At 37.7% G+C, this 27,568-nt stretch overlaps 9 protein-coding genes, 1 long non-coding RNA gene and 1 other non-coding gene across 14 annotated transcripts; 8 read left to right on the plus strand and 3 right to left on the minus strand.

The window, feature by feature from the left end:
* Positions 1–519: 519 nt before the first annotated feature.
* On the plus strand, positions 520–1,418 carry NF-YB5 (nuclear factor Y, subunit B5). The gene is made up of 2 exons (XM_012977849.2): positions 520–1,122; positions 1,230–1,418. Exon 1 carries the CDS (start codon positions 579–581, stop codon positions 1,092–1,094), a length of 516 nt encoding a protein of 171 aa, XP_012833303.1. The 5' UTR covers positions 520–578; the 3' UTR covers positions 1,095–1,122; positions 1,230–1,418.
* Positions 1,419–2,324: 906 nt separating this feature from the next.
* On the plus strand, positions 2,325–6,675 carry LOC105954134 (kinetochore protein). Its single transcript, XM_088816181.1, has 15 exons — positions 2,325–2,488; positions 2,600–2,648; positions 2,909–2,979; positions 3,171–3,210; positions 3,324–3,370; positions 3,496–3,678; positions 3,798–3,930; positions 4,122–4,450; positions 4,528–4,662; positions 4,757–4,878; positions 5,203–5,300; positions 5,385–5,476; positions 5,758–5,891; positions 6,185–6,286; positions 6,423–6,675. The coding sequence occupies exons 1-14, from the start codon at positions 2,465–2,467 to the stop codon at positions 6,255–6,257; spliced, it is 1,530 nt and encodes a 509-aa protein (XP_088672307.1). The 5' UTR covers positions 2,325–2,464; the 3' UTR covers positions 6,258–6,286; positions 6,423–6,675.
* Positions 6,676–6,677: 2 nt separating this feature from the next.
* LOC105954129 (autophagy-related protein 18a) lies at positions 6,678–9,977 on the plus strand. The gene is made up of 4 exons (XM_012977805.2): positions 6,678–8,150; positions 8,544–8,739; positions 9,475–9,601; positions 9,730–9,977. The coding sequence occupies exons 1-4, from the start codon at positions 7,086–7,088 to the stop codon at positions 9,818–9,820; spliced, it is 1,479 nt and encodes a 492-aa protein (XP_012833259.2). The 5' UTR covers positions 6,678–7,085; the 3' UTR covers positions 9,821–9,977.
* Positions 9,978–10,445: 468 nt separating this feature from the next.
* LOC105954121 (glutathione S-transferase) lies at positions 10,446–11,862 on the plus strand. The gene is made up of 3 exons (XM_012977797.2): positions 10,446–10,979; positions 11,078–11,126; positions 11,211–11,862. Exons 1-3 carry the CDS (start codon positions 10,833–10,835, stop codon positions 11,648–11,650), a joined length of 636 nt encoding a protein of 211 aa, XP_012833251.2. The 5' UTR covers positions 10,446–10,832; the 3' UTR covers positions 11,651–11,862.
* Positions 11,863–12,509: 647 nt separating this feature from the next.
* LOC105954110 (glutathione S-transferase) lies at positions 12,510–13,808 on the plus strand. The gene is made up of 3 exons (XM_012977785.2): positions 12,510–12,906; positions 13,000–13,048; positions 13,161–13,808. Exons 1-3 carry the CDS (start codon positions 12,760–12,762, stop codon positions 13,607–13,609), a joined length of 645 nt encoding a protein of 214 aa, XP_012833239.2. The 5' UTR covers positions 12,510–12,759; the 3' UTR covers positions 13,610–13,808.
* Positions 13,809–14,070: 262 nt separating this feature from the next.
* LOC105956873 (glutathione S-transferase) lies at positions 14,071–15,096 on the plus strand. Its single transcript, XM_012980784.2, has 3 exons — positions 14,071–14,293; positions 14,397–14,445; positions 14,536–15,096. The coding sequence occupies exons 1-3, from the start codon at positions 14,147–14,149 to the stop codon at positions 15,003–15,005; spliced, it is 666 nt and encodes a 221-aa protein (XP_012836238.2). The 5' UTR covers positions 14,071–14,146; the 3' UTR covers positions 15,006–15,096.
* On the minus strand, positions 14,535–16,877 carry LOC105954101 (pentatricopeptide repeat-containing protein At5g66520). 2 transcript variants are annotated; one of them, XM_088816177.1, is made up of 2 exons: positions 15,415–16,862; positions 14,535–15,195 (listed from the first exon to the last, which is right to left on the minus strand). In XM_088816177.1, the coding sequence occupies exons 1-2, from the start codon at positions 16,837–16,839 to the stop codon at positions 15,169–15,171; spliced, it is 1,452 nt and encodes a 483-aa protein (XP_088672303.1). In that variant the 5' UTR covers positions 16,840–16,862; the 3' UTR covers positions 14,535–15,168. The 2 variants fall into 2 exon arrangements, with proteins under 2 accessions (XP_088672303.1, XP_012833228.2); XM_012977774.2 differs by lacking the exon at positions 14,535–15,195 and having other exon boundaries at positions 15,228–16,877.
* Positions 16,878–16,889: 12 nt separating this feature from the next.
* On the minus strand, positions 16,890–16,960 carry TRNAG-CCC (transfer RNA glycine (anticodon CCC)). Its single transcript has one exon. It is a non-coding gene; the product is annotated as a tRNA-Gly (tRNA).
* Positions 16,961–17,124: 164 nt separating this feature from the next.
* Positions 17,125–22,681, plus strand: LOC105954092 (uncharacterized). 3 transcript variants are annotated; one of them, XR_016030658.1, is made up of 7 exons: positions 17,125–17,471; positions 17,852–18,425; positions 18,528–19,380; positions 19,654–19,924; positions 20,462–20,573; positions 20,808–20,839; positions 22,274–22,681. It is a non-coding gene; the product is annotated as an uncharacterized LOC105954092 (long non-coding RNA). The 3 variants fall into 3 exon arrangements; XR_016030659.1 differs by having other exon boundaries at positions 22,323–22,681; XR_016030657.1 differs by lacking the exons at positions 20,462–20,573; positions 20,808–20,839; positions 22,274–22,681 and adding an exon at positions 20,025–20,358.
* On the minus strand, positions 17,616–20,129 carry GH3.9 (putative indole-3-acetic acid-amido synthetase GH3.9). The gene is made up of 4 exons (XM_012977754.2): positions 19,822–20,129; positions 19,641–19,742; positions 18,533–19,377; positions 17,616–18,433 (listed from the first exon to the last, which is right to left on the minus strand). Exons 1-4 carry the CDS (start codon positions 20,127–20,129, stop codon positions 17,862–17,864), a joined length of 1,827 nt encoding a protein of 608 aa, XP_012833208.2. The 3' UTR covers positions 17,616–17,861.
* Positions 22,682–23,310: 629 nt separating the features above from the next.
* LPA1 (tetratricopeptide repeat (TPR)-containing protein) lies at positions 23,311–26,521 on the plus strand. The gene is made up of 9 exons (XM_012977697.2): positions 23,311–23,678; positions 24,210–24,313; positions 24,420–24,555; positions 24,666–24,897; positions 25,025–25,182; positions 25,470–25,658; positions 25,757–25,857; positions 26,061–26,157; positions 26,285–26,521. Exons 1-9 carry the CDS (start codon positions 23,397–23,399, stop codon positions 26,357–26,359), a joined length of 1,374 nt encoding a protein of 457 aa, XP_012833151.2. The 5' UTR covers positions 23,311–23,396; the 3' UTR covers positions 26,360–26,521.
* The last annotated feature ends 1,047 nt before the right edge of the window (positions 26,522–27,568 follow it).

Raw genomic sequence — 27,568 nt, forward strand, 5'->3', positions numbered from 1 at the left:
TATCCATGGAAAACTTGCCTGCCACTGTATTAATTCCCTCTTAAAGCATCTTAATTCACATTTATGTTTGAAATTACATTGTAATATATTATAATTACATATAAACTTCTCCTATTGAGATGATTAATTAGGTTCTTTTAATTCCTTTTTTTTAAAAAAAAAAAAAGATTGATCTGTAAATATGATGAATTTAAGCTGTTATACTTTTGAATAAATATAATTAGGAGCTAAAGTGAAAATTTATGAAGAAATCCACTTATATCTCCTCTTACAGTTCACAGTTAAAATCTCAGAAACCCTAATATTTGTAGTAATTAGACAATTAATTAATTAATTACGAACAACATTAAAAATCAGCAAGTGTGCTTACTGTAAATGTAATAGCAATTAATTAACTAATGAATAAATTAATAGTAATACGCATATGACATCAATTAAACTTTTTCTTTTTTTTTTTTCTCGATCGTCTATATAAAGTCAAGTGTAAGGACAAGATGAAATTAAAACACGCAACGTGTCTGTGTTTTAGAGGATCTATATTTACAAAAAAAAAAAGAAAAAAGAAAAGAAAAAAGAAAATGGTGGACAAACAAGAAACACATCTGAAACACAGTAAGAACAACTACGCCGCTCTATCAACCTCGGCAGATCACCACCGTTACGAGACGACGTACGATGAATCGAAGGAGCAAGATCGTCTTCTGCCGATAGCAAATGTGGGGAGAATAATGAAGCAGATTCTCCCACCAAGCGCCAAAATCTCGAAAGAAGCCAAAGAAACCATGCAGGAATGCGCCTCCGAGTTCATCGGCTTCGTCACCGGTGAAGCTTCCCACAAGTGCCATAAGGAGAAGAGGAAGACTGTCAACGGCGACGACGTTTGCTGGGCTTTGTCCAATTTGGGATTCGACGACTATTCCGATTCTTTGAAGAGGTATTTGATTAGGTATAGGGATGCCGAAGGCGAGAGGGCTAATCAGAACAAAGCTGCTGGCGGAGGCGGCGGCAGCGGCGGCGGTGGTGATAGGGATGATGAAGTTGATGCTCCACCACTACCTTTCAGTTTCAATCTCATGGATAAGAGAAGAAATTAGGGCTTTGTAGAAGATTAATGTTTTGTAGGTAAATTAATTATATCTTTAGTTTAATTAATTTCTACCCCCATTTTATTTTTGTTAATTAATTTTTGTGGGATTAATTTTTTTATGTTTTTTTTGGATTCTGATTAGGGTTGAAAAGGGATCAAGATCCAGTGGGAGTTTCCTCTTCTTTGTGTGTGTGTGTGTGAGTGTGTGTGTGACTGTGTGTGGTTTGCTGAGTAATTGTCGAGTGGTTTTGCAGGAAGCTGCATTAATATAATGTAATGTTTTTGTACTTGCTTGAGATTTGGGATTTAAAGAGGTAATTATTAACTATTATGTATGTTTTAGTGTGTGATAATTACTTAATTAGTATACTGCTAATTAGTGAGTTCATTAGCTAGGGTTTATATAGTCTATACTCTATACTATTTCGATTAGATCCAAGTCAAAGCAACACACACACACACACACACACACATATATATATATATATATATATATATATATATATATATATATATATATATATATATATATATATATATATATGTATCTATATATTGTATCATACCTTTTTTGAAACCCTAGATACCGGGGAACACGTTCTTGATTGCACCCAAAATGCTGGTTTTGTCACAAACCTAGCTAGCTTAGCTAGGCAGCCTAGACCTATCTTCAATATATAATTAGTTAATAAATTAAATAAACCAAATTAATTAGGTAAATCCAATCTTCCCACATGTGTGGGTGAGGCATGCATCAATCAATTATGTTGGGAAAATGAAGTAATGGATAGAATTGACAGAAATTTGACAGCCAAGTGGATAAATAATTAATGAAAATATATATAAATCAAGTATCAACCTAGTTAGCTACTTTCTGGGGTTTCTCCAAATGTAATTTTAGTATCAATCAATTTGGAGGAAAGGACAAAATTATTTCTCAAGATTAGTTCAATAGCTCTTAATTTACAGGGTTAATTTGATTAAGAAAGAGAAATAATAATTATAAAAAAATTAACGAGTTAATTATTAGATAGATAATTTCTAGAAAATAATTTAATATCAAATATTTAATTCGGGCCAACTTAAAACGGATTACATCGGGGGCGAGAAATTAGATAATTGATAGTAAATCACAGGCCCAACGGGCCCAATTGGAGCCCATAATACGGCCCGGCCCATAAGAGATCTGCACCGACCATCAGGCGATCTGTCCTGTGAATGTTTTACAGTAGTTTCCATTGTGAACTATAATCGCTGTTTGGTTTTTTCCTGGAAAGCAACTTTAGCCATATAAATGCTTTCACGAAGTTTCGCTCTGTACCAAATTTAGGGCGGGAAATTTCACTGTTTCAATATTTTTTCACCAGTTTCGCACAAATGTGGAGAAGAAACGAGCTCAGAGTACGTAATTTCACTCGTAATTCATCGATTGCTGTAGTTGTTTGTTCTGCGCAGCGTTTGTTTGTTTATTCGTTTTGCAGCAAACTAAAAATTGTTTCCCTCGAAGTATAGTTTGGAAATAACGCGCAAAAAAACGAAGATTCTGATCAGAGCATTTCTGGTAAGACTTGGATAGCTTTGGATCTGGTGAAAAACTGTGATGATTAAGAAACTTTTATTGTGCTTGGTGTTTGTTTTGGTTATTGCTATGCTACTTGTTAAAATTGAAATTGGGGATCTGGTGTGCTTGTTGTAAGGTTTTGATTGTGATGTACTCTTACAATTTTGATTATGAAGCTGCAATTCATACGGTTGATTCTGCTGAATCTAGAATCGAATTTAATTATATTTCATTTTTTTTTCTTCCTGATGATCTGGCAGAAGAGGAGGATGATTTGGAGGGTGAGTGGCCAGCAAATACAATCTCCTTGGGTGGAGCTGGAGACAACAAGGTAAATGCGCTGATCAACCATGTATGTAGTGATCATATGTTTATTTCGGTCTTTGGTTGCATCTTTCTAGTTTCTATTGGTAGAAATAAGGGTGAAGCGGCAATTTATCTTTGTTTCTTTAATGAAATTTATGAAGCAAGTAGTGCGATTTAATTGCCTTTTTCTTCGATGTTTGATATTTATATTGGCAGGGCGCAGTGCAAGTTCTCTCACAGCTTGATATACTCAGAGGTAGTCTCTGCGATTTATGTTTTCTTTATATATTTGACCTATAATAGTGTTTGATAATAGTGCTAGTGTCCTAAATTTAGCTGGAAAAAGTTAGTCCTAATGCTTTTTCGCAGAATCTAGTGGACACTCAACCGAGAAGGAATTTGTCCCATCCCATGAGGTATTTACTCAAATTTTACTCGAGTGTAGTTATTGACGTTGACAATATGATTACAATACAGCACTTAAAATTTCCATGAAAGTTGAATGGTTGTGGTTTCTGTCTCACAATCTTATTGTTGACAGATAAAAGGAGGTTACAATATTGAAGATGAAGTTGAAATTCCTCTCTTCGATGACGGTGATGGTTCCAGTCACTACCCTAGGATTCCCTCTGCTACCAACACCCATACCGATATAGGACTAATATACTTACCAACAATGGCTTCAATCTCGCATTCCGATGACGAAATTATTTCTGACGATGAGGTTTGATGTTAGAATACTTTATTACCCTCGTTTAGTACTTCGTTGTAAAGAGAAACACTTCATAGCCTATCATATTCTTGTGATAATCAACTCTTAATGCCGAGTTGTACCACATCCAGAAAATCAACCTATCGTCCCTTCAAAGTGCAAGACTGGATACAGGTGGTACATGGTCTGAAGCTAGTCGGGAAGTGGAGGCATTGGTTTGGTTAAATGAAGGTGTCTTTGTGAAAGAAAACAAATCCTCTAAAGGTATTGAGCATGCATTTTACAAAAGTAGCAGGCAAGACATCATATAAAACTTATTCTATATTTCTATTTATGTTAATCACTCCTCGTATGGTGTAGCTGAGTGTCCCGAAAGGAAACATCCTTCTATGAAGAATATGTTTCTTGTACATATATCCCTTCATTCTCACAAAGTTTCTCATTATCATCTGTAGGTGGAGGCAGCAGAAAAAAATCCAAGCCCAAATTTTCATTCGGTTCCCATTCATGTATGAAAGACCTAATTGTCACTGATAGGTACGGCACTACATCATCCGACAATATTCCAACACCAGTTCAAATTGGTGCTGCAGCTGATGAAGATATGGAAGAATTTATGGGTGAGTCTAAGTTTGGTTTACATGATAGAAAACCTGAAGAGCCAGAAAACCATATAGTCCCCTTTGAACTTGCCCATAAACATGATTCCAAAGAACATTCAATGGCTGACTTTCTGTACTGCTTCCAAGCAAAGAACGAAATGCTGCAAGGGAGTTCAGAACCGGTTGGTTTCTTCTGTATTGACTTTATTTTCTTTCCCACCTCAGAATGTTATATCTAATTCTATTATAATAAATAAAGGAGATAAAGAGAAGAGGAAGAAGAGCGCATATAGTCTTAGAAAGAAATATGAACCCACTGGGTGATAGAAACCTGGATGACAATGATCTATTGGAGACTTTCGATGATGTACCTCCTTTTCCTAGTGACGATGAGGTATTTTCTAGGTGAATGTGTTTCAGAGTTCTCATGAATTTTGTTTATGTGTGTTATTTGATCACCTGCTTTACATTCGAACACATTGCTTCAGGAGAATCCTCAAAGTCTAAAGTCAATTATCCCTAGAAGTATGGCAGATCAGTTTCATGAAGCTTTTGGAGTGGCCTCTGTGATTGATGAGATACCCCGTGAAGCTTTTCCTCAACACTCGTGGTGGGTACAGAACTGGGACTTTCAACATAGAGGTAGCTCAAGTTTGAGCTGAGCTTGGCTCATGTAGAGGGCTCAAGCTCGAGGCCAAACACAAGCTCAAATTTTAATTATCATGTGTACTTTTACTATATATATTATTATCATATATTACGTCTATTAAAAAAAATCTGACTAGCCGGCTTGTGAGATTTTTTGCTCATGATCTAGTCAGAAAGTTTGAGCTTTTGTCGAGCCATCTTGATTTTACACCCTACTCGAATGTGATTTCACAACATAGATAATATAGTACATTGTTTTCATACTAAGGATTGATAAATTATGCAGTGGTGGACTGCATAAGAGGTTGCTGCAAGTAATGCAGAGTGAGAAAGAAGGAGATCTGGATTACTTGAAGAATATAAGTGCAGAAACCGGTTTCAAGGGTAAAAGTAAACCTTGCATATTCAGTCAACAACAATGGCATTTTCGCCCCTGCTAATCTTAGATTTCGATTTTTCTTTTTCCAGATGAAAGGATGTGCATTACTGTCAGAATTTTGTCAAGGTCTCTGGAAGCAAAGCTGATTGTTTGTTCTTGCACTTGTGTTGGAGATGGAAAGGTTTGTTTGCTGCCAGAATACCGAACTAGGCTAAAACATGACAAAATTATTCTTGCACTTGAAACCTTTCTAAAATTAGATCCCCGTAAGAAGTTCTATAGGAATCAAATACAAATTATTTAATTTCATTCTCTCCTGTATATGATTTATGAAACGAGGATTAACAAGTGGATGTGACTTGATAATACTTGCACCAGTGAAAGCTGAAAACAGATCCACATATTTTCATCATTCTCCAATGCTTATATTCAGTGATTCTCTCTGTCTTCTTACATCTTCAGAACTCATATTGGGAGAATAACTTGAAATTGAGAACTAACGATTCAGCGAGAACTTTGACCATCATTTTCAATCCAAGAAGGTGTGGGGATGTCGAGCTCGAAGTCGACAACCTGATTTGCGTACGCCCTCCTTGGTATGAGTAAACACTAGATTTTACACTTAACTTAAATGTTACATGCCGTTTACACAGGTCAGCCGATACTCTTTCAAGAAATTCCTAGATAGCTTAAAGCTTCTATCAATCTATACTTCCTCACAATTTAAGCACTTGCTTTCATCGAATTTATGTCTCATTTGCCCGATTTAGGTTGAGGACTAACTTGTGATAGAATATACTTCTAAGTTAAAGATCTTGTTTCTATATGATGCCAGCCATTTATATTTAATGTGTCAATTTCTCTAATAATGTGCGTTCATTTGGAGCAGGAAGGAGGTGCAGGCCATTGGGAAAGACGAAGTAATAATTCTATGCTCGTATTTTGCCCAGCTCCAGCCTTGACAAATTCTTCAGACACGATATTGTTACAGGTAAATGTATACATAAACTTATCCGGATACCAAATTGATTGGCATTATACCATGTCCAAATTACGGGGTTACATTTTCCGTTACAAAATTACGAGGATGTTTAACAACCTGTTCATAATATATATTGGCTTTTCAGTTTCTTGCCAGGATTTTTTAAGCAAGATTATAGCATTTTGGTCCCGGCACTTCGAAAAATATACAGTGCGATCATCGATGTATGTGAATTTGTAAAGCTAATAATTAAATCAAATTACTTATTTGATTTGAGATTGATTGTTAAGAGCTTGTTAGGATTTGATTTATAAAGCTTGGCTTGAGAGAATCCTATTAGTAGAAGAACACAAAATATGTAAAAACTAATTTGATTAATGTTTGTTAATTTTTTTCAATACTCATCTTTGATTTTGTGATCCGGATCCAAGTTGTACCCTATTTGACCCGTTTTGGATTAGCACCCAACCCAACTACCCAAGAACTAGAAGTTATTACACACCCAAAGCCCAAACCTATTATGACCCGAAGACCAAACATCATTGGGTGGGGGCGGTGCCACGTCAGACATAGTTTTGCAGAAATTCTACGTTACGTGTTCACCAATTACCGCATCATACGCAGGGACAAAACTGTCATCTTTTCTAGTTAAATACCAATTATCTCCCTCAATCATCCCCAGGCTATAAGGTTATAAACGTCAATTAAACCACTCTTCTCGAGTCTCTTCCTTACGCCTCTTTCCACTCCCAATTTATTCCGCCCCTCCCCTCCTCCTCTGCATCTCATCTCTGGTAATTCAATATTCATGGCCGCTATCTCAAGCTTTTCCTCTCACCCAAACCCTAATTCCAACCCCAATTTCATCTCCCCCATGCTCCAACCCTACCTCGAACAGCAGCAGCAGCAACGGATTCAATCAGATCCGCCGCCGGATGATGTGACCCGCTACGACGCCGTTTCCGACATCTACGGCCGCGATTCTTCCGCTGCTACCAACAACAATTCCCCCATCCACAATCCTAACCCCGATCCCAGTTCGATCTCCCCCATGCTCCAACCCTACCTCGATCAACAGCACCAACGGATTCAGCCGGACCCGCCGTCAGATGAAGGAAACGCCTTTTCCGAGAACGGAAGCATCAATTCGTTAACTTCAACCAACAACAATTCCACCGTCTCGAACCCTAATTCAAACCCTAGCCCAATCAAGCTCCTCCACCTCTCCTTCAACCAGGACTATGGCTGTTTCGCAACCGGCACTGACCGCGGGTTCCGAATCTTCAACTGCGATCCCTTCCGCGAGATCTTTCGCCGGGATTTTGAAGGAAACGGTGGGGGTGTTGGCAGTGGAGGCGTTGGCGGTGGAGGTGTTGGCTCCGTTGAGATGCTCTTCCGATGCAACATCCTTGCTTTAGTCGGAGGTGGCGATTCGCCTCAGTATCCGTTGAATAAGGTCATGATTTGGGATGATCATCAAAGCCGGTGTATTGGGGAACTATCCTTTAGGTCTGAAGTGCGCGGGGTTCGTTTAAGAAGGGATCGGATTATTGTTATTCTCGAGCAGAAAATTTTCGTGTACAATTTTGCTGATTTGAAGCTCCTGCATCAGATTGAGACCATTGCAAACCCCAAGGGACTCTGTACGGTGTCACAGGTTGCGGGGTCGTTTGTATTGGTTTGTCCAGGGTTGTTGAAGGGCCAGGTTAGGGTGGAGCATTACGCATCAAAGAGGACTAAATACATCATGGCTCATGATTCGAGAATCGCTTGCTTTTCACTGTCTCAAGACGGGAATCTGCTGGCAACTGCTAGCAGTAAGGGGACGCTGGTTCGGATATATAATACACAGGATGGGAGTTTGCTACAGGAGGTAAATCATATTTATGTAATAAATAAGCATGTTTTATAACTTTAGACTTGTATGTCGTTGGGTTTGTGTCGATTTTTTCGTTAGCGGTAAATGTGTTCCATTGTATTTGGTTCATGCAACAGTAACTAACAATAGACTAGGGGCGTGTTAGCTTAATTTTTAAGTGATCCTGGACATGCATAATTTTTAAGGCGTGCTTGTTTGAACATGATCTAAGTTGTGAAAAAAATATGGAGTGCGCATTCCTTGGAATATTTATGCCTGTGAGTGAGGAAGAAAGATCTATTTCTGGGTGTTTTTTTTCTATTCTTGTTAATTGGCTTGTGTTCTTCCTCAAAAGCTAGACATTAATGAAACAAATATCTGAAAAGACCTGCTGGACATGTAATGCAGGTACGGAGGGGTGCAGACAGGGCAGAAATATATAGCCTGGCGTTCTCGCCAACTGCCCAGTGGCTGGTAGTCTCAAGTGATAAGGGCACTGTTCATGTTTTTGGCCTTAAGGTTAATTCTGGAATCGTTGGGAGTGAGAGGTCGAGTAGTCCTGATCCAGCTGCGACTTCAAGTTCTTCTCTGTCTTTCATTAAAGGTATAATGTTTCTTGCAGTACATCTTTTGTTGTTGAATAGTTTATGGTAGAATGTGTAGTTCTCGTCATGGACTGATAACAAGTAGAAAGGTGTTTTGTTTATCAAACTTCACTGCCGAAAATTATTTAGAGAAGGTGCAATTGATGTGGAAATTGGGTTGTGTGTATGGTTGCTTTTGATTTGATTGATTTGGTAAGGGAACTGAATGTGCTGAAATTTTTCAGTATTGGGCTAACGGTCTGTATCCACTGAATGGTGATAAACTTGTACTAATATTATTTTTTTTAGAAACGCTTGAATAAACTATCCTGTTATCGATGTCCAGTCGGTATGACCATGATCGAGATATTTCATAAAGGTTCTTCACCTTTCCTTGTGTTTTTAGGAGTGAAAACTTAGTAGTTGTGCATAGGGTTATTATATTCTTTTTAGCTTCACTATAACTGTGCGTCATTCTACCATTGGTCTTAAAAAATGTCTATTTGGATTCTTGTTATCAGTGTGACAACATCTTTGAGCCCGTGTAGGTCATGTCGGAATTTAATTTTGTTTGGTTCTCTCTGGTGGTCTATAAATTCCTTAGATGCTCCGTTTTGGTTCCTGTAAATATTCTATTTATTTATCTTTTTATCTTTTGATGAGTGTTGGCAAGTAAACAAACTTGGATCAATGCCCCTTCTTTCTCAAGGATGACTGCAGGAGTGAAATTATTATTTTTCTTGTTTATTTGGCAGGAGTGTTGCCAAAGTATTTCAGCTCAGAATGGTCAGTGGCGCAGTTTCGTTTGCCAGAAGGATCCCAATATATTGTTGCTTTCGGTCACCAGAAAAATACAGTGGTAATTCTTGGCTTGGATGGAAGGTCAGTCAGTTCATAATTTTTCTGTAGTTTGTTTATTATATGCAATTATACAGTCAGATCTTCTCTCTCTCTCTCTCGGTGTATATTGTACAGAAAATATATTGATTGGTAATTGGGAATGTATGCAGTTTTTACCGATGCAAGTTCGACCCAGGCAGTGGTGGGGAGATGACACAGTTGGAGTATCACAATTTTCTAAAGCCTGAAGATGCTTTTTAAGGATGGATTAATTAAGTCCCAGTCATCTTTCTCTTGCCTGCTAATTTATGGGTTTTATTATCATCATCATCATGTATATATTAAATGTATATTTAACTAGCGGTGTGAAACTTCAAGGACTTGGCTGTGCAAATGAAAAAACTAAACATTAAACAAATCTGCTTGTTTATATATATCTTTCTTTTTTTCTTTTCATTTTTACTGGAAAATTTTCTTGAAAAAAATTAATTTGAACTTGTATCACATCTCATATGCGGTTGCTTTGCTAGTGTGTTTCGATACAAAGAACTTGTGAAATTTTTTTATTTTTAGAGGGCCGGCCTAGATTATTGTGTTTGACCTTCCAATTTGGTACTTTGATTAATGCATGAAAATATGTGCAATTTGATAGTTTAATTATTGTATGAAAATGTGGGATGAATCATCCCGGAAAGTTCTAATAGTTTTACATTTATTTATTTGTTTTTTTGTTGAGGTTGAAAAATAATGCAACTTGTCGACTAATTGTGTGTATATTAAAGTACAAAAACTATTCCGGTCAACTTAAGCAAAGCCATATACAAAAACAAAACAATGTGAACATGTTCCGCAAGGGATGATCTAGCGGTTGGAACAAGTGAACTTGTATACATTGTTAGTCTAGTGTCGTAAACGTTTTTCGTATAATTTGCAAACTATTATACGAGAGTGTATTAGTCAATGAATTATATGGTTGGATGCAATGCAGATTCTTTAATAAAAAAAAAAACAGTGTGAACATGGTATTACAATTTCCATGCTTTCTCACATGGTTGAATAATAGATAATATTGAACTTTGATAATGGACTAATAATAATAAAAATAAAAGTGAATATTGTATTTGTATGGATTAGAGGTATTCTAGAAACTCCCTCACCCCATTAATAAATACCCCCCATCACCTACATTTCATCTCCCACAACACTTGTAAATCCACTTCTTCTTCTTCCATCAATTTCAAATTTTTTTCTGCAATTCAAAAAATTAGATTTAATGGGGATCAAAGTTCATGGACACCCACTTTCACCAGCAGCAAGAAGAGTTCTTCTCTGCTTAGCTGAGAAAAATCTCGATTATGAATTCGTTCTTGTCGATCTATCTACCGGTCAACACAAGAAGGAGCCCTTCATTTCTATCAATGTAATTTTTCATTTTCTAACATAATTTATTTTATTTTACTTATTTTCATATTTATTATTAAATTAATTTTCTTTATTTTGGTGTATGTATGTATGTAGCCTTTTGGCCAGGTACCTGGGTTTGAAGATGGTGACTTGACTCTCTTTGGTAATCATTCTATATGAATTTATATATATATATATATATATATGTATTCTCATGCATTAATTAATAATATATTGTTTGATTCAGAATCAAGGGCAATAACGAAATACATAGCACATGCATACGCCGACAAGGGTACCCCACTGCTAGTGGCAGATCCGAAAAAGATGGCGATCATCGGACAGTGGCTCGAAGTGGAGGCGCAGAAATTCGACGCCGCCGGTCAAGCTCTGAGCTTCGAGATCTTGATCAAGCCGATGAAGGGTATGTCCACCGACGAATCTGTGGTCGACAAGTTGCAGGCCCAATTATCGGCGGTTCTTGATATCTACGAGGCCCGTTTGTCCAACTCTAAGTATTTGGCCGGAGAAGAGTATTCCTTGGCCGATCTTCACCACATCCCCATTATCAGCAACTTGTTCAAGACCAAGATTAAGCCCTTGTTCGACGCGCGCCCCCATGTCAGCGCGTGGTGCTCCGACCTCTTGGCCCGGCCCGCTTGGCTTAAGGTCACTGGCGCCGCTTAATTCGAGCTGTTGTTAATGGCAATATCGTGGTTTTCTGTTTGTTTTGATTTGTTTAATTATGGTTATTATGGGGATGATTATGGTGGGTGGGCTATTTGTTGATCCGCATTCCCCAAATAAAAAAAAACAAATCTTTCTTTTTTTCTTTTGGCTTTTGGGAAAAGTTGATCTTGTAATGCTTTGAATTTTAAATTTTTCAAAAACATAATAAATTTTTTTTTTACATAATTAGTTGATTGCCTTATTTTTTATATTTTTCTAATACAAATAGTCAATAATTAAAGCTACTTTATATGCAAGTTGATATTGAATAGAGAAGAAAAATTAATAAACAATTAGGATTGTGCATATGGTACCAAGAAATAAAGATTAATCTTATCTCTCGAGCATCTTTTGAAGTCCTGATTTGCTGGTAAAATAATTAATTGGAGGGTTGTGTGTAAAACATCCATTAATATTGATTGGTGAAAGGTTGTTCGTTTATTTGGATGCATACACCAGTGGAGCCAGGATTTTAAGTTTGGAGTCGTTGAATACATTAAAAAAAAAGTAGGCGGGGCCCACAATGCTATTGATACTATTGTAACTACCCATAGTTTTAGGATCTTGGTTTGGTAGGTGGCTGCACATACCACATTTATGATTTATGTATGTTTAACATTAAATTATACTATTCGCTTGCATATCTCATGCATGTATATAATTAATTGCAGCTCGATTTACCAAGAATATAGTGTTAAAGTGTTACGCAATATAAAATAATCATTAAAAAAATAGAATAATAATTAATATCTACATAAAAGAAGGAAAATCAAATCTAGGAAGAATCAAACTCGATCTGTAAAAAAAAAAAAAATTTAAAAATGGATGACATGTGCACTTATGTAATCAATCGTCCCCCATTCAAAAAAAATAAAATACTGCTACTAATAAAGTGACATGTGCACATATGTAATGATCCAATACAGATTCAAGATTTTAAACTCTACTATATATATGTAAGTACCTGCTCTCCATATCTTCATTCCAATTCATCTTCAGCAATAAACAACTTATCATCATTCAGCTTTTTTTGATTAATTCTTTACCTCTCTTTAACCATCAAATCAATGGCAATCAAAGTCCACGGCAGCACTTTCTCCACTGCAGCAATGAGAGTTTTCGCTTGCCTCAACGAAAAGGGTCTCGATTTCGAGTTTGTTCCCGTCGACATGAGATCCGGTGCCCACAAAAAGGAGCCCTTCCTTTCCCTCAACGTAAGCATTATCAATCTTGAAAAACCTTCAAACATGCAGTCATTAATTCGTCTCTTCAATTAACACGTTTTTTGCTTGATTCCGTTCATCCAGCCATTCGGTCAAGTCCCAGCCTTCGAAGATGGAGACCTCAACCTCTTTGGTAACCGACACCTACTTTTTCGTATTTTGCAATTTCATCACTTCATGCAAAAATAAAAAATAAAAATTAAATAACAATGTCCCACAACTTAAAAAAAAAACTTGTAATGCAGAATCAAGGGCAATAAATCAATACATAGCGCATACGTACGCCGACAATGGAACTCCGTTATTGTACCTCGATCCGAAAAAGATGGCGATTGCGAGTGTGTGGGCGGAGGTGGAAGCTCAAAAGTACGACGGGCCAGCTTCAAAGTTAACATGGGAACTTGTTCTTAAGCCACTATTGGGAATGGTGACAGATGATGCTGTTGTTGAACAGCAAGAAGCCCTGCTTTGTAAGGTTCTTGATGTTTACGAAGCTCGATTGGCCGAGTCAAAATACTTGGGCGGTGGTCGGTTCACTTTAGCCGATCTCCATCACCTCCCTACAATGAGTTACTTGATGGCAACTCGAGTCAAGGCATGTTTCGATTCACGACCACATGTGAGTGCTTGGTGCGCGGATATCTCGGCAAGGCCAGCTTGGGAAAAGGTTGTTGCCATGAAAAACAATCAGTGAGCTTAAAAGAGTCTTTCGTTTTTCTCCGTAATTGCAGCGCTTGTTCTTCCTTCTCACTCTCGTGTTCTGTTTGCGTTTTTTTTCCTGTTTCGAGTCTTGAATCAGAACGACAATAAAAAGAGTCTCATTGACAAGTCATAGAACTTGGTTTATGTAATTTGTGAGTTCTGTAATACAATTACACCTTCTGCTGTTGAAATATTTCATCTCTTGACAAACTTGGACGATATGTGCACTTACGATTGTGCCCTGCGAAAATATAGTACAATTACAACTAAAGTGACATATGCACACATGTAATGGTTCAATTCCAATAGGATCTTTCCTGGAAATTTAGGTGAACAGATAAAAATAGAAGACTTTCGAATGGACGGGCAATTCATTAAATCCAATGGCCAGACTTTTCATCTATTAACAAAATATATTCAAACATAAGGTCACTATAAGTAAGTACCTACTCCATAATTTCCTACCATATCATCTTCAATAATCAAAACTATAATTCATTTTTTTTATTCGTACCTTTTTTCACCATCAATGGCGATCAAAGTTCACTGCACCGTTTTGTCAACTGCAGCAATGAAAGTTATCGCTTGCCTCAACGAGAAAGGGCTTGATTACGAGATTGTTCCGGTTGATATGAGGGCCGGTGAGCACAAAAAGGAGCCTTTCCTTTCGCTCAACGTAAGTAATAATCTTGAAAAACCTTCAAATGTAAAGTCATTAATGAAAACCCTTTTTTAACTCTCCAATTAACACTTTTTTTTGCTTAATTACCTTCATCCAGCCATTCGGTCAAGTCCCAGCCTTTGAAGATGGAGATCTCAAGATGTTTGGTAACAGCTACTTTTTTTCAAAATTTGCAATTTCGTCAGTTCATGCCAAAAAAAAAAAGACCCTTACTTTGTAAAGAACTTGTAACCCAGAATCAAGGGCAATCACTCAATACATTGCACATACTTATGCCGACAAAGGAACTCCGTTGATATTCCGTGATCCAAAACAGATGGCTGTTGCTAGTGTGTGGGCAGAGGTGGAGGCTCAGAAATTCGATCCCGTAGCTTCAAAGTTAACCTGGGAACTCTGTACTAAGCCATTCTTGGGAATGGTGACAGATTATGCTGTTGTCGAAGAGCAAGAAGCTCTACTGTCTAAAGTTCTTGATGTGTATGAAGCTCGATTGGTGCAGTCAAAATACTTGGGCGGTGCGCAGTTCACTTTAGCAGATCTCCATCACATCCCCACAATGAGTTACTTGATGGGAACTCGAGTTAAGGATTCTTTTGATTCACGCCCTCATGTGAGTGCCTGGTATGCGGACATCTCGACACGGCCAGCTTCGGAAAAGGTTGTTGCCATGGCAGTCAGTGAGTTTAAAAAGTCTTTACTTTCATAATAGAAGCCCGTTTTCTTGATCTGTGTTCTGCAAGTCTTTATTTATGTAACTGTGAGTTCTGTAATAAAGTTTTGCCTTTTGCTGTTGAAAACAGAGAAATATGTCCGATGTTGAAACTCGGATCAGAAAGATTGTTTTTCAGCAGACCACATCATCATACTTCTTACTTTTTCGAACGGAGAATCATAGACTTGAACAAGGAAATCGAGTCAATGACTAAAATCAGATAACAGTATTCGTATATTTTTTCCACATCATTATCGACTTACCTAACTTAATTCCATGGAATCGATAGAATTTTAAAGGCTATTATTTGAGGGAAAACATATTCAAACAAAAAATTAAGGAACACGAAGAACGCAAACAGCTCTTTGTCCATACAAAATATCAAGAAAACATGTTAGGCTACCAATTCAAGTGAGCGTTCCCGATTTTCAAGTTCAACTGTGCTGCTGCTGCCCACATCCTTCTTAAGTCCTCTGTCTTTCATCAATTTTCGAACTTTCTCCACATCGCTCCATTTTCCCTTTTCCGCATATAGATTAGACAAGATAACATAATAGGCACAATTATGCTGCTCCAACTGCACAAGTTTCCAAGCAGCAATCTCACTCAATTCAGAGTTTCCTTGAGCTCTACAGCCAGCAAGCAGTGCTCCCCAAATACTCACAGTAGGCTCAAACGGCATCTCCTCGATCATCCTAAGCGCCTCGTCCAAACACTTGGAACGTGCTAAAAGATCAACCATACAGCCGTAGTGCTTCACACTAGGCGAAAACCCATATTTCCCATCGACCAACGAAGAAAATATCTGCCGCCCCAAATGCACTAAACCCGAGTGCACACACGCACAAAGCACTGCAATCAAAGTCACACCATCAGGTTGAACACCTTCGTCTTCCATTCTGTAAAACCATTTAATAGCTTCTTTTCCACTCTTCGACAGAGCTAGACCTTTAATAACCGCATTCCAAGTGAACACATTCTTCTCTTTCATCGCCTCAAAAACACGCAAACCCTCTTCAATTCGGCCACATTTGCCATACATATCAATCAAGGAAGTACCTAGAATCACATCGAAATCCCACCCTCTCATTTTCACGTGCTCGTGGATCCACACGCCTATATCCAATGCCCCAAAACCTGCACAGGCAGCCAAAGTGTTAACCACAGTGACTTGATTAGGCATTACTCCTTCACTTTTCATCCTCTCGAATGCAATCAACGCATCGTCGAATCTCCCAGCCTCCTTAAACCCGGAGATCACAACAGTCCACGACACCACATCTCTCATAAGCATTTCATCAAACACCTTCCCGCACAAAGACATATTCCCAGCTGCGGCGTACAAATTCAACAACGAATTCCCAACATAAACGTCAGCAAGAAAACCGAGTTTAGTTATCTGGGCATGCACCGACATCCCTTCTTCAACCAACTTCAAATCCGCCAGAGCTTTCAGCACAAAAGGAAAACTGTAATGATTCACGGGGATAGCATTCCTGTTCATGTGGGAGTATATCACCGGAGATTTCTGAGGGGTGCCGGAATGAGAAAAGGCTTTGAGGAGAGTGTTGCTAACGAAAGTGTGGGGCGTTGTGAAGTTGTTTATGTAGAGGGGGAAGGCGGCGGAGCTGAGGAGGTTTAAGGAGTGGCAGGCGGCGATGAAGCAGGGGGCGACGGTGGTGTCAGGGCGGAGGTTGTGAAGGATTATATGCGCTAGGATTTGATGAAGGTGGGATCGAGTTTTGCAGGTAGTGTTCAAAAGATGTATGATTCTTGGAGCCAAATTTCTTGGATTGTTCATTGGTGCAGCAGCATCATGAAAACGCATGGAATGAAGAAGGGATATTGAGGAAAATAACAGGCAAAAAAAAAAAAAAATGCGCATCCAGGGAATCGAACCCTGGTCAGTACCGTGGGAGGGTACTATGATACCACTACACCAGATGCGCGCTATGATTAGGTTTGCTGAAAATAATTAAATGTAGAAAACATTACAAATTATGATAGCGTTATTGTTAATAAAAAAATGGAATCATAATTAGCTGGCCCACTAAGTTAGGCCCAACACTATCCATCCTGAAGGGTTAAGTAGCGTCTCTCTCACTCTCACACCAAATTACATTTCTCTGAGCCCAATTTTCTTTCCTCTAAAGCCCAGTTCTCGTCATCCTCCGGCGAACTCAACTCAGTGATTCAATTTTCCGGCTATAATTCCAATGACGGTAGTCGGAATTGACCAGAGGCACATCCTCGGGCAAAATCACAGTCTCCGATATTTTCAAAGCACACGGTGTTCCACTTGTTGATACTGATGCCGTTGCTTGCGTATGTGCCCTAGATTCTGAAGAAGGGCACCGCTGCAATCGGCGATGAGGTTTTGCTATCTAGTAGAGAAGTCGATCGACCGAAGCTAGGGCAGATCGTAATTAACGATCGTCATAAGCGCCAGCTCCTTAATAGGTACTAAAATATGCATTATTTATTTCCAAATTGAAGTTGTTTATGTTCTGGATTTGTCTCTTGATTATGATTATCAAATGAAATGTATAACAAACTGCTTTTGTTGTCTCTGTTCATCCAGGAGATTTTGATAGAATAACTATGTTATGATTTAAGATTTTTTTTTTATTTTTTTATTTTTTGTTCCAGCGAAATTCCAAAATTGTTATTACTTGCGACGCGAAATTGAGCGTGGACTTCTTACAAGATCACATGATATGATCATCCCTTAATCATAACTAGAACTCAGTTGTTGAGAGTCAGTAATTACTAATTAACGACCATTGTTTAACTTGATGATCGTTAAACTATTTATTTATTTATTTGTTTATTTTCTCCAGTACTCCAGTTTCAAGCAATCCAGGCAGGATCCCTGGGGCTAAAGTAGCACTCGCTCACGTTAGCATTGAGCAGCTTCAAACCGGCTTTTGACTTAACGCACCTCGGAGTTTTGTACTGATTAATTGAAGCGCCGCCTTGTGCAATAAACAAATCCATCAGCTTCTCGAAGGTTCCGGATTTCACCACCCTGATCTCCAGCGGGCCCACCGACTTGTCGTTTGTCCTGCACCTGCGGTACACGTAATCAAGCCCCTCCTCCACTGCGATGCAGCACTCGGCCACCACCTCGCCGGAGATGGGCGGCTGCGTTGCGTTTGTGTTTTTGATCTCCCAGTAAATGACGTAGTGGCCGGGGATGGTGGAGGTGTCGGCGTAGCTAGTGTACTCCACCAGGAGGGCGTGACGGGGCTCGAGGAGGCTCTTGGTGGCGGCGGTGATGCTCCGGTGGAGGTCCTCCTCGTTGGTCTTGTCGTTGTCTATGCTGAGGACCACGTTGCGGCGGCAGATGAACCGGAATTGTGGGGCTGCATTGTGGAATCCGGTCACCTGGAGCACGTCGCCTATGCGGTATCGGTTAAGTCCTGATAACTCAAACCAGTATATATATAATATATGCATCCACAAGAAAAATTAAGATAGTGCTTACACGTGTTTTTTAATTTTATTTTAAAATAGCTTACCGGAAAATGTTGTGACCACGAGTTCGTAGTAACAACCCAATTTAACATGCACGAGATCCACTAGCACAGTCGGAGGCAACGCTTCCTCTTCATCATCTTCTTCAAAATCCATCAACAATGACCCGTTTTCCCCCAACAGTATAAACTCAAAAAAACCCATATTCGGCAACAGCGTAAATGAAACTTCAGATGGGTCGCTCAACGGCTTCATGTTCACCCCAAAATAGCACTCCGACGAAGCATACATCGTACAAACCAACGGCAACTTCCCGTCACTGTAATACCTCAACGCCGGCACGTACTGCGACATGGACCCAGTCACCACCGCCTCAATATACTTAACATTCGGCCAAAGCCGACACAAAATCCCCTTCCAAGATGGCGTCGTTTTCCCGACCCCGCATATCTCCTCGATCTGGCCCGCCAGATCTGGGTCGGGCCGCCCGATCAGATCCGACATTGCGGATCTGCAGGCAGGGTCGGTGATGCGGTCGTCGAGTTTTCCTGCGCGAATGTCGCGGCAGAGGTCGCGCCAGTGGCGCTCGAGGAAGGAGATGGCGCGGAGGAGAGCGGAGGCGAAGACGGCCCCGAGGCGTAGGACACGGCGGCGGTGGATGAGTCCGGCGAGGAGCTGGCAGTACATGCTCTGGTCGCTGTCGGAGCAGAGGATGGCGGCATCAGGGCTGGTGAAGTCGTTGAAGGGGTCGTGTGGGCGGTGCTTGAAGTGGGTGCTCTTGTAGTAGCTGGTCAGCACGGTTCGAGCCGGTAAGCCGCATGGAGTCGACATCTCGGCTTTTATGAAATAGAGGTACATAGCTTTGCCTTCGCTCAACCCAGCTACATGCCTGGTACGTATAGTATTGTTGGAAATTAAATATTCATTATTATTTTATTATTTTTAATTATAGCTCAAAAACATATACAAATAAAATGATGATTCGAAATATACAAGAGAATATTGAATCATTTTTATTTTAATTTTTTTTTTGGGTTAGATTATAATAGACTTAATTTAAAGCAAATTGGACGTAGATTCATGCAAAAAGTTCCAATTATATATATATTATACGGCATAAAAGCCAGAAAGTGAAAATAAATAATTCTTAACTGGTTCATTATAGGCATGATGAGATTGTAAAGGAATGTACGACGGTCAAGATCCTCTGCAATGGACGGCATCAACTTGGGCTCCCCAGCTGAAGTTCCGGAGCTGCAATTCACGAAATACTTCTTTTAACGAAACGAACGACCATTTTATATATAAATAAAAAACGAGGCTCGATAGTTACCTGCATAGCATCTCAGTGATGGGGCGGGAAGTAATGAGACTCGAGTCTTCTCCATTAGCAATTCTGATAATGTAAGGACGAATATCCTTATACGTAATAACAGGTACGCGGTTTTTGAACTGAGACACCAATATTTTCGACGATATTAATGATGAGTCACCCATGTATTTGTTTAAATACTCCGTTTCCCGATTCTGTGACAGGATTTTTATCAAGATTTCTTGTTGAACTTCACCTGCTTTTGTTGTTAATCTTTCGAGCTCCTTCAATGCATCCGCACCTTTGTACTCCAATTTCTTACCATCCATTTTTTTTTCTTCTTTTAATCAATTAACACGAGATCGATACAGATAATTATGTATATATTATTTAGGATAAGTAATACAGGATTTAATTTGTTTAATTGCTTGTGTGAATAGTTGGAGGGAACGATATGAGTCCATCTATATATATAAGGAGGGCAATGGTAGTGGCATATAATTCATGTGATCTGCATAGTGGTTTCTTTTTTGGATATTATTACATTGGTCGGTCAAATAAGCGTTGTCGTTTTTTTTCTTCCCGATCCACTACAATACCCACCATCCGTTTGGATTATTATTCCAATTAGTTGGATATGACGTATGTTATTGCTATTCAGGTATAAATAGGACAGAATAGCTAACGGAAGCTACTTCATAAACCACAAGGGGTTATGTACTTATATTACGAGCACACGCAGGTCACCTGCAAAAGCTTATAACCACATGAAGGTGGAGTACTATTTAGTATTTACCCTTGTTATTTCATTTATCATATTTCGCATTAACTTTAGAATATATTATGATAATTAAGCCTGATCATCTGATACAATAAACAGTAAATATTATTATGTATAAATTAGGAGTCATATATTAAAAGTGCATCACATGAGTGAGTATATGGTGTGGGAAAACATGGATATATGGGTTCTTACTGTTTTCCCACTTTTTATGATTTAAGTGCAGACAGCATCTGATGCATGCACTCTCTTTCCAAGGTAAAAACGTGCCCTTTTTTTTTCGAATTCAAATTTTGATCGGATTATAATTTATATATAATACATTAATATGCATGTGTATGATTCGTTTCAACAAAGGAAGATGACATCATTATATATTCTCCAATATAATATATATATATATATATATTATGGATAAGAAAGCATCATTAATTTACATGGAGTCTCAAATGAAGAAGGTACGTACACATGCAACAAAAGCTATTTTAAGTATTTTCTTTTTGGAATCGGCAAAAACTGTATTTATTATAGGGTAAATTCCACTTTACCCCCTCGTACTCTGCCTGAGAGTCACTTTACCCCCTCGTACTCTCAATTTTATCGATTTACCCCCTTGTACTTGTACAATTTTCCAATACAGCCCTTTCCTTCAATTTTTGTCAATTTTGACTCTAACATCATTTTGTCAACTCTGTAAATTACAAAATTGCCACTGTCTATAACGCGTCGTTTCTCCTTCGTCAATATTGTCATTTCTTCTTCTGGCACCACTTCCCCTTCCAAGATATCCCCAAATTGAACCCCTAACTTAGTAAAAATTAAGACCCAAAAATTGATCGATTCCACCCAGTGCAACGAAAAAACTATATGAATGTGTGAAACTTTCTCTTTTCTAATCTCGGGAGTCAAAATCGAAAAAAATCAATATTTACGTCAATATTTTGACTCTTGACCAAATGGCGTCAGAGTCAAAATCGAAAAAAGTTAACGAAGAGGGTTGTATTGGAAAATTGTACAAGTACAAGGGGGTAAATCGACGAAATTAAGAGTACGAGGGGGTAAAGTGGTTCTTGGCCAGAGTACAAGGGGGTAAAGTGGAATTTACCCTTTATTATATTTAATAATTTTTTTTAGGGTTCACGTGTAGACCTGAGACGACAAATCTTGTCTTGCTTAATTCATTATTAACTAGGGCCACCTCTAGAATTAATCCACAATTAATTAATTAATTAGTGGGCCTGTTTGTTCAATTAGACTCAATAATGCATATCTTATTAAAGAAGATAATACTTTTATTGACAAAATAACAAATTTTTCGATTTGAGTAGATGGTGCATAAGAGCATGATGATGGAGGGGGGAAAGAAAAAAAAAAGACAAAGTGAATAAAGAGAAATTACTTTAGGAACGTAAAATCAGTTGAACATCTCTTTCTTTATGAGAAAAGAGAGTGTGTGTTTGGTTGACGTGTAATCCATTATTATAATTAGACATCTCCCCAGAATTCTTTTCTCTGATTGCAACCTCTGTGGCCTATAATTACTTACCTTGCATTCATTAATAACCAATAATAATAATCTTAATCAAATTTAATTAAATTTAAATCCACCCATACAATTGCTTTATTAATTTCTATAGCGCCATGCATATATGTTCCCATAAAATAAAAAGATATTAATTTCGATTTGGACAGCATATATAACAGCAAACTAAGTGACAGACAGAATGAAATGCTGATGCAGATGAAATTTGCCGGTGCGGGTGATATATAATTGGAGACAGACAGTTACGTTAGTGGATGACCACCCCGACTTTTCTCTTTACTATATTTTAATTTAATATAACAAATAAGCATTCAGCAGCTTTTCTTTATTTTCTGATAATTAATCATATATATATGGCCATGAAAGCTTTTGCTATGCTTTTTTGCCTTGTTTTTTTTTTTATTACATGACTAGATTCAGAAGCGTGCCTTATCCATGAAATAATCGTGTATGTTTGTTTTTTTCGTAAGGGGTTGCTATGAAACAAAATATCATGATGATCGAGCTAGTGATTATATTGCCCATGCGCATACATGTTTGATTAATTGGATGCCAAAGCTTTTTTTTATATATATATATATGTATATATATGGATTTTTGTCATGTGTTCTTGACAAAGCAATGATCTGGTTTGCACTTTTTCTTTGAGTGCACCATCCACTCTCCATATTCTACCCACATATTATAAGTGATCGGTGTATATGTATTGTGTGACGAAACAAGTGTGGGGAGATATTTCGTTTGTTTCGAAAGCTAATTATAAGATAATGTACGTGGTTTATCTAATGCTCGTTAAATGTGACTCTATGTTTGATACATCTAAATCGGTCGATCAATTTACGGTTGAAATATATTCAATGTAAATAACCAGGTGTAGCATCGTCTAATTATCCAAGGGGACTTACCACTCTCTCATATTTTTCCTGTTTATTGAACTCAAGGTACTTGGGAGAATTGATGTATATATTGATAAAATAAAATATAAAATACGAATATCATTTTATATATAATAGAAAATTCAAACTATTTTTTATGGCCCAACTTGAAGCCCAAATCAGTGGTACTAATGGAAGACTAGGAAACCGTTAGCAATCTATTCGAAAATAATAAAGCCCAAATAATGTGCTTTATTTGAGTATATATGAGGCCCAAATTGAATATATTTTTTTTTTATTTTTTTTAAATAAAAAATGGAAAAATCGAAATCGGAAAATCGGATGGTAACCGTTAGCTTTTGGATAAACTGATAACCTTGCCCATGAATTCTCATCAATGGCCGCGGCAACATTGGCGCCACCGCACCACCACCACCACCACCGCCATTACCTCCCCCGTTCCTCTCTCCAAAATACAACTTCGTTGCTAATTTCAAAATCGTGGTTTCTGAGCAGAAAAATAACACCATCCTCTTCTTTTTGGGCGTCAATCGAGCTCACAGGAACCACGCATGGCCCGATAACCAATTGCTCTCCGTCTCCATCTCCGTCGGAAATTAGTGAACTCACCGCTGAGTCATGTGTTAATTTGGGGCTTTCGCTGTTCTCCAAAGGACGGGTACTGTTGTTGCCTATTAATTTTTAAGTTCTTCTTTTTCTCCTTACATTTCATGTTTTCTGGAATTTCGTTAGGGCTTAACTGAGACAAATTACGTTTGATAAATTTTACATTCTGAGCATTTTCTGAAACTGTTTGATTAGACTAATACCATATTAGCTCGTACCATTTGTTTTTCGCTGATTATATTGGGATAGAAACCCTAGAGTAATGCTGCCGATTAGTAGTTCAATTTAGATGATGATGTCGACAATGATGCTTCGTTTATGCTGTTACATTTGGAACACGCACCTGTGGATGTGAAGTGTTTAAATATCTTCCGTATAATCGGGATAAATATCTTTAATCGAAAAGCAAAATAATGTACTTGAAGAGGTTAACCTTTCAGTAGACTGTAATGTTTGCAGCAAAGTTTCTGGCTTAATTTTCCTAGGGCTTCTGTTCTGCGTCTCTATTTAGAACAAAGACTCTCCAATTCATGTTCAACATTTGGAGAGATTTAGCCTAAAGTTACGGTATTCTATATTCCAGGTCAAAGATGCTCTCGAACAGTTTGACGTTGCTCTTACTTTGAATCCCAATCCTGTGGAAGCTCAAGCTGCTCTGTATAACAAAGCCTGTTGTCATGCCTATAGGTAATATTTGAAGTCCTTGTCAAATTCTTGCCGTTATTTTTGGAGAATGCCTAATTTTTTGTTTCACAAATCTTATATTTTTTTTGTGTTTTGCTCTATGAGAAAGGGAGGAAGGAAAAAAAGCTGCCGACTCTTTGCGCACAGCTTTGAAAGAATATAACCTCAAATTCGGCACCATTCTAAACGACCCTGATTTGGCCTCGTTTAGAGCATTGCCTGAATTCAAAGAATTGCAAGAAGAGGTTAACTACCAAAGCATCCTTTTCTTTTTTTAGGGTTTGTGGGAACTTGTGGACCTCACCAATCAACACTTTTTAACTACAATGCAATTTTCCTTTCTACCATGAAACAGGCTAGACTTGGTGGAGAAGATATTGGCTATGGCTTTCGAAGGGATCTTAAACTCATTAGTGAGGTCCAAGCACCGTTTCGTGGAATTCGCAGATTTTTCTATGTGGCATTCACTGCCGCTGCCGGAATATCCTTGTTATTTACTTTACCTGCACTGCTCCGTGCAATCAAAGGCGGTGATGGTGCTCCTGATACATTGGAAACTTTGAAAAATGCGGGAATAAACATTGGAGGTAAACAATGACAAACTTCATAGGAGACGTTTGTTATTTTTTTTAAAATATTATTTGAAGTATAAGAGTGAAAAAGGATGGGCTTGTTCCGGAAATCAATTAAATTTTTGGACTCAGTGATGTGCAGGTATTGTAGTTTTTGTGGCTTTATATTTGTGGGAAAACAAGAAAGAGGAGGAACAACTTGCTCTAATTACGAGGAATGAAACTCTGTCGAGGCTACCTCTGCGCCTTTCGACTAACAGGGTTGTGGAACTCGTGCAGCTACGTGACACAGCACGGCCCGTTAGTGACCCTTTATTTTCTTTCTATTTTCACTATTACAGTTCCTAATTATCCCCGATGAATTTTTGGCATATCATCATAGCTATTCATATTATACGATGGGTGTTTTTCATTTTGTCAATTGGAATAATTTTTTCTTCAATATTTCTTCATTTTCAAATTCTTAAACTGAACAGTTTCTTGATCTCCGCATAATAATAATTGGATATCTTCGAAGCTTTGAAAGTTGTGTAAAGATAAATATCAATATATATTGAGATGATATTATAGCTGCTATTTTGGTCTAGGTTATTTTGGCTGGGAATAAAGAGACAGTTGCTTCGGCCATGCGTAAGGGAGAGAGGTTTCGAGCGGAGCTTCTTAGAAGAGGAATAATTCTTGTTCCTGTTGTATGGGGTGAAGGCAGAGCACCACAAGTGGAGAAGAAAGGCTTTGGTTCTTCTCCAAAGGCCGCTGCTTCTCTCCCGTCTATTGGGGTGAGAAACGTATACACATGGTTTAAATAACTCTCTCTCTCTCTCTATCTCTCTTGATTGATTGATTGATGTGTTCCGCTTGTTTTGTTTTCTGGTAGGACGAATTTGATCAGCGAGCTCAATCAGTAGTAGGAAAATCGAAAATTAAGGCAGAGATCCGATTCAAAGCAGAAGTTGTATCACCAGCTGAATGGGAAAGGTCGGTACTTTCAAGATTTTGTCAAGTCGATTGCCTCTAAATCGTCTCTATAATTTTCTTAATTGCTGCTGTCACAATTTTATCTCAATTGAAAGACGTGAATTTGCTTCCGAATAAATTGGAAAGTTAATTTACTTGGTTATACTATTACTTGCATAATATCAAGACTAACCACAGCTGGCCTTTGAATTTTCTCCTCCCAGGTGGATTAGAGATCAACAGAAGTCCGAAGGCATAACCCCCGGCGAAGATGTATACATAATCCTCCGTCTGGATGGCCGTGTTCGTAAATCAGGGAGGGTTAGTGATTCATTATTGAATATAATTATAATAAAAAATAAAATCAAACATAAGCATAATCGATTATCGCTCCCTCGTAATTTATTGAAATTTACGATATAATAGTACGTTCTTATTGCTTTTTCAGGGGATGCCCGATTGGCAAGAAATCGTGCAGGATGTTCCACCATTGGAAGCATTTTTTAGCAAGATCGAAAGATAGTACAAATCCCTATTAAGCAAAATCACTCATTATTATTCTATTATATTCCCATTTTGAGGTATCTGAAATTGATGTTTCCATAAAAGATGTACATTGACTTGTTCATATACTCAGATTGTCAGATTGATTAATGTATTTAGAATGAGTTTATGTGCATCCTAATTCAAGTTTATCTTAGTAACTGCACATTTTATTTCTTGTTTTGACTAATCCAATCCCTAAAGTCAATATTGACTTCCTTTTTGTGTGTGTGGAGATATATATATATATATATATGTCTGTATACAACTGTATATTTGTGTACTCACACACAAATGTGTGTGTATAGTGTGTGTATTCCTTCTTTTGTCACAATCACACATACATATGTATAAGCGTGTGTAGTCTTATTTCCGAATAATTTAAGTAAATATAATATTAAAAATGAAAAATCATTTTCAATGGTAGGTAAGTATGGAAATTGGCAAGATTCATGGCATTGTGGGATCCAACTTCTTGACAATAATCGAGGACGCGCTTGAAAACAAGCTTTATTTTATTTTATTTTACTAATTCAATTCCAGATTTTTCATTATTATTTTATTTTATTGTCACCACCGCCTGCAGCCAATCACATTCAACTTTTCTAAATATCTAATTCTTTGCATTATTTTAATTGCGAATTATTTTTATTAATGTAGCTTTTGGGTTTAAGATTAGGACAACTCAACTATTGATGGTTGTTGGGCATATATATCCTGAAATGAACCAAATTCAATTTAATTTTTTGAACTGTTCAACCCATACAATACCAACTTCTTATTCAGGGCAAGTATTACTTGAATTGTTATTTTCTTCTTGTACTTGTAGAGGGCCATATTCCAATTTCCATAATTAATATTTTTAAATTTGGTATTTGTTTTTATTTTATTTTTATTTTATGATGACGTTCAAATTAGGGATGGAGCCAGATAATTCTAATGATTACATTATTAATTTATTTTTATGATGACATATGTATTATGGATGGAGTCAAAAATTCTAATATGGACTTTCTTAATTAAATATTTATTATGAAAAAAACAATAGAATGGTCAAAAATTAAGATTTTGTACATACATTTTTTTTTAAATTAATACTTTGAGATAATATTATTGTCCCTCACGTTAATAGAAGGAATGAACAAAATTATTCCATTGTTATTGCTCTATTTTTAAATAATAATTCTTA

The sequence above is a fragment of the Erythranthe guttata genome, chromosome 4 (assembly GCF_056151865.1).
Source record: "Erythranthe guttata isolate IM_541 chromosome 4, IM_541, whole genome shotgun sequence".
NCBI classification, from domain to species: Eukaryota; Viridiplantae; Streptophyta; class Magnoliopsida; order Lamiales; family Phrymaceae; genus Erythranthe; species Erythranthe guttata.